Raw genomic sequence first — 10,234 nt, 5'->3', positions numbered from 1 at the left:
CGAACAGATTCAGAACTGTCATTACCGACATATAATTCCATTCATTCGTTCAATTCATTCATCCTTTCACAACAAATTCCCACCAATCCGCAATTCCGCATCGATACGTGTGAGTGACGTATGGTGACGTAGAAAAGTGCATGTTCGCACGTGTAGAGTTCTTCAATTTATTTTTAGTCTTAGTTATAAATTGTATTAAAAACATATGAACCAACAGGTGTAAGTAATTAAATTTTATTCGTGAAAACCTCTATACTTGTGGTTCGTGATCGCTTCACAGCCCGTGAAAAGATGTGAAATATAGTCAAGAAATGTCCAAAGAAGGTTATAGTTCCGAAAAGAAAGAAGGTGAAAATAAAGTTTTGCTCTTAGAAAGATTGCAAACGTATCTGAAAGACAAGAAGAGTTCGGACGTCGCCGAAGCGGGGCTCAGTTACAGCAAACCGAGCACTAGTTACGAGCACGACCATCCGCCACCATTCCTCGAGGAATCCACCAACATATTGAGAGACGTGCTGAACCACAAGAAGGCGGAACTGCTGCGGCAACCGGAAATAGTAGCTTTTTTACAATCTGTCTCTTCTGACTTGAAGAAATAATTAATAAAGATGGCTGTCGCAGCGCAGAAGAGCATTGCATCGCTGATGCGCAAGACGCTGGACCGGCAGGAGGCTACGGCACGCATCAACTTTAGATTCAAGGAGCGACAAGTCGAGAAGATTATCCTACGTGTAGTTAAAGATGGAAACTCTGTCCCTTACACAGAGCTAGTCAAAGTGCTGAGAGACTATCCTCTAAATGACGATAACTACAAAATCTTAATAGAGGATTGCTTGACGTGTGTGATGTTATTAGGACGCGAGTTTAAGCAGTTTTTAGCACTGGTGTGTAAAGTGGACTGGTTGGGGCGTAGTGAGGAGCATGTGGAGCTGTTTGGCCGTTTCACGCTAAACCTGGTGACGGCACACACATACCACTGCCCTATGGTGCTAACTAATTTAGTAACACGATTTAAAGGTAGGCAACGTTATTTGATCATGGAATTATAAATTTAACAGCTTATTTTCACCAGGTTGTTATCTAAGGTTAATATACGGTGTTGTGGAATTCTTTCTTTTTAAAAGCCTTTTTATCCTGAGTAAGAGACTAGAGTATATCTCTTAACTCAGTGTGCCGCTTGGCAAAGGCCTCCTCTAGCTCTTTCCACTGTAGTCTGTCATGGGCCAGTCTTCTCCATTTTCACACCTCAGTCCATTGTTAAAGTTCATCCTCCCATCTTGATAGAGGTTTTTGAACATTAATACAGGTTTTTGTTTCAGCTAATGGTGACAATTGGAACGAGCATCCACCAGCTGAGACTGTAAAATTATGGTCCCACATACACTCCCTTATTGCACAAATAGTTGCAACAATGCCTATGTAAGTATTTGGGTACTTATATCATGTCTGTTTCACAATATTAGTAAATATATTATTACACAGCTATATTTATGCCACCTTTTTGTCTTCAAAACTATTTTGTACTTATTGCAAACATTTTGGATAATAAATGAAACATCAAAGAAAGTTATTGTGTGACCTTACTCTTACAATATTATTTCGTAATATTATCAATCTGTATTTGTTTTATAAAATATAGAAGTTTCGCGTTTTGAACACATATTAAAACATTATTTGTAACCGGGTCTATTGCAAATTTATTTTGTTACCATTTTTCTGACATTTAGACACCACAACCAGTGAAACCTGCATTGAAATGTCGTAAATTTGTTTTAATATTTAAGTCTTAATTTTGTATAAGTAATTAGATTACTATAGCTGAAAAAGATTGTCCAATGTTTTTTTTTGTTTCAGGACCAGTGATCTGCTAATGCAGATTGTGACAGAACAGTTCCCATACTACAAAGCTGGGTGTTTCCCTAATAGAGCATATATACACAATCTGATCTGGATGACCAAGTACCTTCCATCTCTTAGGGAACATATTATGACAGCTATAGTTATTAGGTAAAGGTCTAAGGTATAATTTTAATAAGTTCGGTTTAAGGTTTGACCAATTTTAGAATGTTTTTCTTGTTCACTTTAGGTTGTCAGTCTGGGCTTATTATATATGATTTTTCAGAGCATGTAGTTATTTAATAAAGCATTCAATCAACCAAATCAATCAATATTTATTTCAGACCCAAATTACAGTCCATATTTGTTAGTTATGTACAGTAAAATCTACTTATATCTATGTTAGTTTAAGTATTATGTATATTAGTGATATGTAGTGTATGGTTTGGTAAAATTTTATGTTAAAACAAAATTCGAAATGCAGATTAAATTTGGTAAATGTAATAAAAAATATTCACGTCATGATTTAGCTTTGGTGAATGATTTACAAATCTTTTTGTGAATGAATTCAATTAATAAATAATTCACAAATAAACTAGCAGTTAATAACATAATTTAGGCGGTATTACGAATTTTATATTTATAGTCGTTTTTCGTATTCGGATTTTTATTGTTATTTTTATTGCCCAAGCGTCATATGAATGTCACATTGCCCTTCCTATGTTCTAGTTACGCGTCCGCGTCTTCTAAGCAGTGTATTTTATTTCAGAATGGTAGAAATGGACTCGAACATAGTAGACCGAGCGAAGAACAAGCAGCCAGAGTTGATGTTTGAAATGGAGACGGACGAGAAAGACGAGCTAGCCTCAACACTGGATTACTGCATGCTGGAGATGCTGCGGTGGCTGGAGGATGAGCGGGATCCAGTACTGTTCACTATCTGTAACGTGTTCGAGAGGATTGTGCTGCCTACACATGGCATCAAGTAAGTACACATCGATTACCGCTTGCTGGATGAGCGAGTTGGAAAAGTAAATTGTTAAAATTTTCCAGTGATGTGATAACTGATAATAAAAATAACAGTGAAGGTGGGCCCAAAACTTACCTATTGTGAATAGTAAAAAAAGCATAAATTAAAAAACCGGCCAAGTGCGAGTCGGACTCGCGCACGGAGGGTTCCGCACCGCACCATCAACAAAAAATAGAGCAAAAAAATCGTGTTTGTTGTATGGGAGCCCCCCTTAAATATTTATTTTATTTTATTTTTAGTATTTGTTGTTATAGCGGCAACAGACATACATCATTTGTGAAAATTTCAACAGTAGCTATCGCGGTTCATGAGATACAGCCTGGTGACAGACGTACGGACGGACGGACAGCGGTCTTAGTAATAGGGTCCCGTTTTTTACCCTTTGGGTACGGAACCCTAAAAAGCAATGTCAACTATAGTTGGTCAAACCAATTTGTCAGTCAGTAATAACCAGGAAAACTATACTCATCCTTTTCTTTTTGGTGCTAGTACTAGTGTAAGACAAAGATAGTATGATACTCTCTGTCTATTTTGAAATGAGACAGTCCTTTGACAAACTATATATCATCTGATAGCTAGGTTCAAAACAAAAGGTTTCGTGCAGTGTACTTTTATATTCATTGTGTAATTTAAACTAGTGGCTTTCCTATACGGTTTCAAGTGCGAGTCTAAAGGCTCGGTCACACTAGCGCGTGTACAACGTAGTCGAGAGCGTGACTTGCCCCGCTTCCGACCTGCTGTAGGGTCTTCAGGTATTCACTTGAGCATAGAGAAAAAAATACATAGAGTGCTCACTCCATACATCAGTTGTAGTAACAAAAAGACTATTAGCATCTAGCATCGAGTAGCGGAACTATCAGTACTGCTACTTGACAATAGATGTAGCACCGACCGGTAAGTTTTATGCTGTTGAGATAAGACTTTCCGGTCGGCGCTACATCTATTGTCAAGTAGCAGTACTCATAGTTCCGCTACTCGATGCTAGATGTAGACACTGAAATTAATAGTCTGAACTGATGTATGGAGTGAGCACTCTTGTCTTTATTTCTTTTTTTTTTTTTTTTTTTTTTATTGAGAAACAAACAGTCTTATAATAAACATAAGAGCAACTTAGCTAATAGCTACAAATTGATTTATTTATAGACCTATAGTTCCCTATTTTAGACTGATTTCTCTATGACTTGAGTCATGTGTCGTTCCAGGCACGTCCAGTTCCTCCTGCTGTACGCGACGTCGATCAGCCAGGCGTGCGCCGACCGGGTGCTGGAGCGGCTGTGGGCGGCGGCGGCGGGCGCGGGGCTGGCGGGCGGCGCGCCGGCCTCGCGCCGCACGGCCGCCGCGCACCTCGCGGGGCTGCTGGCGCGCGCCGTGCGAGTGCCCAACACCAGGTCAGGCACAGCACACACACACATACACAGCCAGGCGTGCGCCGACCGGGTGCTGGAGCGGCTGTGGGCGGCGGCGGCGGGCGCGGGGCTGGCGGGCGGCGCGCCGGCCTCGCGCCGCACGGCCGCCGCGCACCTCGCGGGGCTGCTGGCGCGCGCCGTGCGAGTGCCCAACACCAGGTCAGGCACACACACACACATACACAGCCAGGCGTGCGCCGACCGGGTGCTGGAGCGGCTGTGGGCGGCGGCGGCGGGCGCGGGGCTGGCGGGCGGCGCGCCGGCCTCGCGCCGCACGGCCGCCGCGCACCTCGCGGGGCTGCTGGCGCGCGCCGTGCGAGTGCCCAACACCAGGTCAGGCACAGCACACACACACATACACAGCCAGGCGTGCGCCGACCGGGTGCTGGAGCGGCTGTGGGCGGCGGCGGCGGGCGCGGGGCTGGCGGGCGGCGCGCCGGCCTCGCGCCGCACGGCCGCCGCGCACCTCGCGGGGCTGCTGGCGCGCGCCGTGCGAGTGCCCAACACCAGGTCAGGCACAGCACACACACACATACACAGCCAGGCGTGCGCCGACCGGGTGCTGGAGCGGCTGTGGGCGGCGGCGGCGGGCGCGGGGCTGGCGGGCGGCGCGCCGGCCTCGCGCCGCACGGCCGCCGCGCACCTCGCGGGGCTGCTGGCGCGCGCCGTGCGAGTGCCCAACACCAGGTCAGGCACAGCACACACACACATACACAGCCAGGCGTGCGCCGACCGGGTGCTGGAGCGGCTGTGGGCGGCGGCGGCGGGCGCGGGGCTGGCGGGCGGCGCGCCGGCCTCGCGCCGCACGGCCGCCGCGCACCTCGCGGGGCTGCTGGCGCGCGCCGTGCGAGTGCCCAACACCAGGTCAGGCACAGCACACACACACATACACAGCCAGGCGTGCGCCGACCGGGTGCTGGAGCGGCTGTGGGCGGCGGCGGCGGGCGCGGGGCTGGCGGGCGGCGCGCCGGCCTCGCGCCGCACGGCCGCCGCGCACCTCGCGGGGCTGCTGGCGCGCGCCGTGCGAGTGCCCAACACCAGGTCAGGCACAGCACACACACACATACACAGCCAGGCGTGCGCCGACCGGGTGCTGGAGCGGCTGTGGGCGGCGGCGGCGGGCGCGGGGCTGGCGGGCGGCGCGCCGGCCTCGCGCCGCACGGCCGCCGCGCACCTCGCGGGGCTGCTGGCGCGCGCCGTGCGAGTGCCCAACACCAGGTCAGGCACAACACACACACACATACACAGCCAGGCGTGCGCCGACCGGGTGCTGGAGCGGCTGTGGGCGGCGGCGGCGGGCGCGGGGCTGGCGGGCGGCGCGCCGGCCTCGCGCCGCACGGCCGCCGCGCACCTCGCGGGGCTGCTGGCGCGCGCCGTGCGAGTGCCCAACACCAGGTCAGGCACACACACACACATACACAGCCAGGCGTGCGCCGACCGGGTGCTGGAGCGGCTGTGGGCGGCGGCGGCGGGGCTGGCGGGCGGCGCGCCGGCCTCGCGCCGCACGGCCGCCGCGCACCTCGCGGGGCTGCTGGCGCGCGCCGTGCGAGTGCCCAACACCAGGTCAGGCACAACACACACACACATACACAGCCAGGCGTGCGCCGACCGGGTGCTGGAGCGGCTGTGGGCGGCGGCGGCGGGCGCGGGGCTGGCGGGCGGCGCGCCGGCCTCGCGCCGCACGGCCGCCGCGCACCTCGCGGGGCTGCTGGCGCGCGCCGTGCGAGTGCCCAACACCAGGTCAGGCACAACACACACACACATACACAGCCAGGCGTGCGCCGACCGGGTGCTGGAGCGGCTGTGGGCGGCGGCGGCGGGCGCGGGGCTGGCGGGCGGCGCGCCGGCCTCGCGCCGCACGGCCGCCGCGCACCTCGCGGGGCTGCTGGCGCGCGCCGTGCGAGTGCCCAACACCAGGTCAGGCACACACACACACACACACACACACATACATATACATACATACATATGCAAATTTTAATTCGTTTGTGGTGACCGTTCCGACTGAACATCTAGCGACCTTCACCAAGGAGGAGTTTTGGCCGAAGGGTGTCAAGTTTCGGCGGTTCCGCGGCCGGTTCCCTGACACTGCGGGGTTGCGTAATGCATCGCAATCATAATGTGTTTTTTAGTGTTTAGTTATATTTTTATAATATGTATGCTAGTTTTAAGGTATTTATGTATGGGCCACTAGTTGCCTGAAATAAACGATTTCATTCATTCATTCATTCATATACACACAAATCACATTTGCATACAGTGTATATGACTCCTAAACTGAGCGCTTGCCCCACTTTTTCGAACCGTCAAAACGTCTAATCTGTGGAACAGTCTAATCTGTAGAATTTATATAAAAACAAAACATATGACGTTACGGTCAAGTTATCTGATTTAGGTATTAAATAGAAAACGTATCTTAAAATAATGACTGCCCACTTTTTGCTAATAATTTGCTAGTGCTTAATTTCGTGCATGGTGGGAAATAAAAAATATTAAATACATACGTCCCCTTTGTATTCTGTAAAAGTAGGCCTCGAGCGCTCTTTCATAAGTCAATACAATATTTACAATGAATCATGAAAAATACTATCGCATATCTTTTTAAAAATATTTTACACGACCATTATGATTCCTAATGCAATATACCTAACACTATTCCTTCACTGGCTCAGTGATCTAAAAAGGATCTTGGCCTCTGACACAAGAGAGCGCCACTCTGCCCTATTCTGCACCACTTCATGCCAGTTGGGTATTCCGAGGGCGGACAGGTATTTTAGGGCTCCAGCGGTATCTGGGATACCGAGACGGACGTTTTGCGCCCGGTTGTCTCACATACGACCCTCTCCAGGTGTCTCAAGCCAGCGGAGTCGTGTGGTATATAACAACTAATTTATAATATACGTATTCAAGAGGCGGAAATACGGGGGTCTCGACGCCAATTACAACTTTATTCCTTTCGGTGTTGAGACCCTCGGTCCGTGGGGTCCGGGAGCTCAAAATCTATTTACATATTTGGCCAAACGGCTAGTTGAGGTCACTGGGGACAAAAGAGCTGGCAGCTTCCTCGCTCAACGAATAAGCGTTGCAATTCAGCGAGGAAATGCTGCCAGTATCTTTGGTACTATGCCCCAGGGGCCCTCTTTAGATATAGATTTTTAGTTTTCCTTTTTTAAGTAGTAGTTTTAGTTTTGTAGGTAGTTTTAATTTTATTTAGGTTAATTTATAATATTCTATTCCAGACTGATCCACTATTTGAGAAACATGTCGGAATGGTGCCACTCGTACATAACGGCGACGCAGGAAACCACGTCCAACGACAACACGAAAGTTCACGGCGCCTTCCACGCGATCTGCCACTCGATATTCTATCTTGTGGCCTTTAAACATCATCATCTGTTCGCTAGCAAAGAGAGTAAGTGCTTAAAGTTAAAAGTCCAGTGAAATTAAACTCCAAAATAAAGACTACGTTTAAAGAATCGAATTTAAACTGTTGTGAGGCATACTAACATTGAATAATTTTACGGTTTAGACTTAAAACAAGTGAAAACTGAGTATTTTTCTGAAGTTCATGTTGCGCGAAGTCATTTAAAAATTTCTTTTTTTTTTTCAGATGTAAACTTTGTAGAATCCCTAAACCTGCCTCGCCTGGTAACCTGCAACCTGAACCCCCTCCGCACCTGTCCCCCACAAGTGACCCGCGGTTTCGCGTCGGTCACCAGGTCTCACCAGGTCGTCTACTGCCAATCTATCATTGAGAAGAACAGTCGGGTGACACTCCAAGCCAGCAATGTCCAGGAGTATGATGATTGGTTCCCGTACGACCCTTATATGCTGCCTGTGTAAGTATTTTATTCAATATTCCAAGTGCGGGTAGTTCGAAAAACTCGCGCGGTTAGAAGATGCTGATGTCAACTTAAGGCAGTCTTCTCCGAGACCACGGGGACAACGCCGTCCTCGAAACGTCGGAGGTAAATCTTAAAACTTAGATACGCGATGAAAGAAAGTCCCGTTGTACAATTTAATAATGTGTAAAAATCGTGAAAGTTTAAATCAATGTTATTCCTAAGAAGTTGGTCACCAGGTCTCACCAAGTTGTCTACTGCCAAGGTATCTTTGAGAAAAACAGTTGGTTCCCGTACGACCCTAATATACTGCCTGTGTAAGTATTTTATTCAATATTTCTAAGAAGTTGGTCACCAGGTCTCACCAGGTCGTCTACTGCCAAGCTATCATTGATAAGAACTGTCGGGTGACGCTCCAAACGACTAATGTCCAGGAGTATGATGATTGGTTCCCGTATGATATTTATATGCTGTGTAAGTATTTTATTCAATGTTGTTAAGTGCACGTGCTAACCTTATTTTACCAGCACTTTCCAGATACCATGAAAACGAAACGTATGCCGTCCGTGTCCGTATAATTTTTGCGCTGCTTTATTCGTCTTAGCACCCCTATATATTCCTTAAACACATTCAGTGCAACCCGACTATCGAGTTTTTTATGATTACGTTCCCAGGCCGAACGATTCGATAGTCGGGATCGGGTCTTTTTCGGCTGGGTGGCAATTAATTTATTTTATTTATTTAGAAACAAACAGTCTCGTATTGCTACATTGGATACAATAGCATTTAGTAATATTGTAGACTTACAGTTTCCTTAATTGGATTATATAAACCTGAACATTAAAATATGAAAATACATAAGAATTATGAATTATCTATATAAATCAAACATACTTTAACGGTGTATTAATGAACAGTGCCAGTAAACTTGAAAGTTAACAATTATAATGCCTGTTGAATACATTGTAAAGATAATCGTTTGAAATTAGATAGTGTTTCATGAAAAATATCTACATTTTGAAACTTTTCATCATAAAGCCTGCACGCTCTCCTAATGAAACCGTGTTTTGCATATGAAGTACGACTACGGGGGATATGAAAGAGGGGTTTTTTTTTTTAATGTGCTAAGCTTTATATTAAACTTGATTCCCGTTCCAGGTCCGGTAAAATGGTCTGGCCCCTCTGCGTAGAATACAAGGATTGGGGCAGAGACAACGTGGTCGAAACCCAATACTCCGGCATGAAACGGAAGCTAGAAGAGGATGATGACTTCCTTATGACCGCCAGTCCCTCGCAGAAACTAGCTAGCTCCCTGTCAAATTGCATTTCACCTGGATTTAGGACGAGTGAGAGTGTCATGTAAATATGTCATTCCGCAGCATTCTCATTCCCCTGGCTATACCTATTCGAAAATTCCCAGGAGATTCCGCTAAGCAGTTTTGGTTGTAGAAGGAACCATAATGGAACTTAAGTGGAATCTCCTGGGAATTTGCGATTTGCCAGGTGAATGAGAATTTTGTAGAATGATCCAAATATCATAGCATTAAGGTATAAACTCTGAAATTAAGCGAAAACTAGAAAATATTGATTTTCTAATGACTGCCAGTCCTTCGCAAAAACTGGCTAGTGTACTAACCAACTGTATTCAGAGTTATGTGAATATCAACGCTAATTCTATAATATTAAAGTGCGAATTGTCTTACCCAAGCCATTCTCCATATATCTTATCTTAAGCTAGCTAGCTTGCAGTCCAACTGCATGTTGCCTGAACTTAGGACTTTCGACTTTAACGTTATAGCATTAGAGTACATTACATACTTCTTGATGACACACACACACCCAGTCCTCTAATTACCCAGGTCTTGAAAACCAGTGAATGTTATATGAATTTATTTTGAGATGAAAATGATACAAGTATCATATTTTAAGTTAAGCTGTGAATCTTATTTGCAAATTCATAAGGTCAAGCCATGTTTAAAGCAGGTAAACAGTTTTCTTTTATGATTAATGTTCCATTGTTATGGAATCCAGTTATTTTACAAGTGCGCAAATTAAAATATATATCTAAGTAGCACACTTTTTAGGGTTCCGTAGCCAAATGGCAAAAAACGGAACCCTTA

General features: G+C 46.8%; 1 protein-coding gene across 1 annotated transcript; it reads left to right on the top strand.

Annotated features, from left to right (window-relative positions):
- Positions 1 to 165: 165 nt before the first annotated feature.
- Positions 166 to 9,531, top strand: LOC134648644 (RNA polymerase I-specific transcription initiation factor RRN3). The gene is made up of 8 exons (XM_063503133.1): positions 166 to 1,017; positions 1,320 to 1,419; positions 1,855 to 2,007; positions 2,606 to 2,821; positions 4,069 to 4,254; positions 7,512 to 7,684; positions 7,883 to 8,111; positions 9,273 to 9,531. The coding sequence occupies exons 1-8, from the start codon at positions 609 to 611 to the stop codon at positions 9,475 to 9,477; spliced, it is 1,671 nt and encodes a 556-aa protein (XP_063359203.1). The 5' UTR covers positions 166 to 608; the 3' UTR covers positions 9,478 to 9,531.
- The last annotated feature ends 703 nt before the right edge of the window (positions 9,532 to 10,234 follow it).

The sequence above is a fragment of the Cydia amplana genome, chromosome 6, assembly GCF_948474715.1.
Source record: "Cydia amplana chromosome 6, ilCydAmpl1.1, whole genome shotgun sequence".
NCBI lineage: Eukaryota > Metazoa > Arthropoda > Insecta > Lepidoptera > Tortricidae > Cydia > Cydia amplana.
Note: the sequence above shows the minus strand (reverse complement) of the source record. Positions and strands in the feature narration are given on the sequence as shown.

Coding starts and splice junctions, on each gene's coding strand:
- LOC134648644 (XM_063503133.1), top strand. CDS start 609: ATGGCTGTCGCAGCGCAGAAGAGCATTGCATCGCTGATGCGCAAGACG. Junction 1,420..1,854: donor ATAGTTGCAACAATGCCTAT/GTAAGTATTTGG, acceptor TTTTTGTTTCAG/GACCAGTGATCTGCTAATGC. Junction 2,008..2,605: donor ATGACAGCTATAGTTATTAG/GTAAAGGTCTAA, acceptor ATTTTATTTCAG/AATGGTAGAAATGGACTCGA.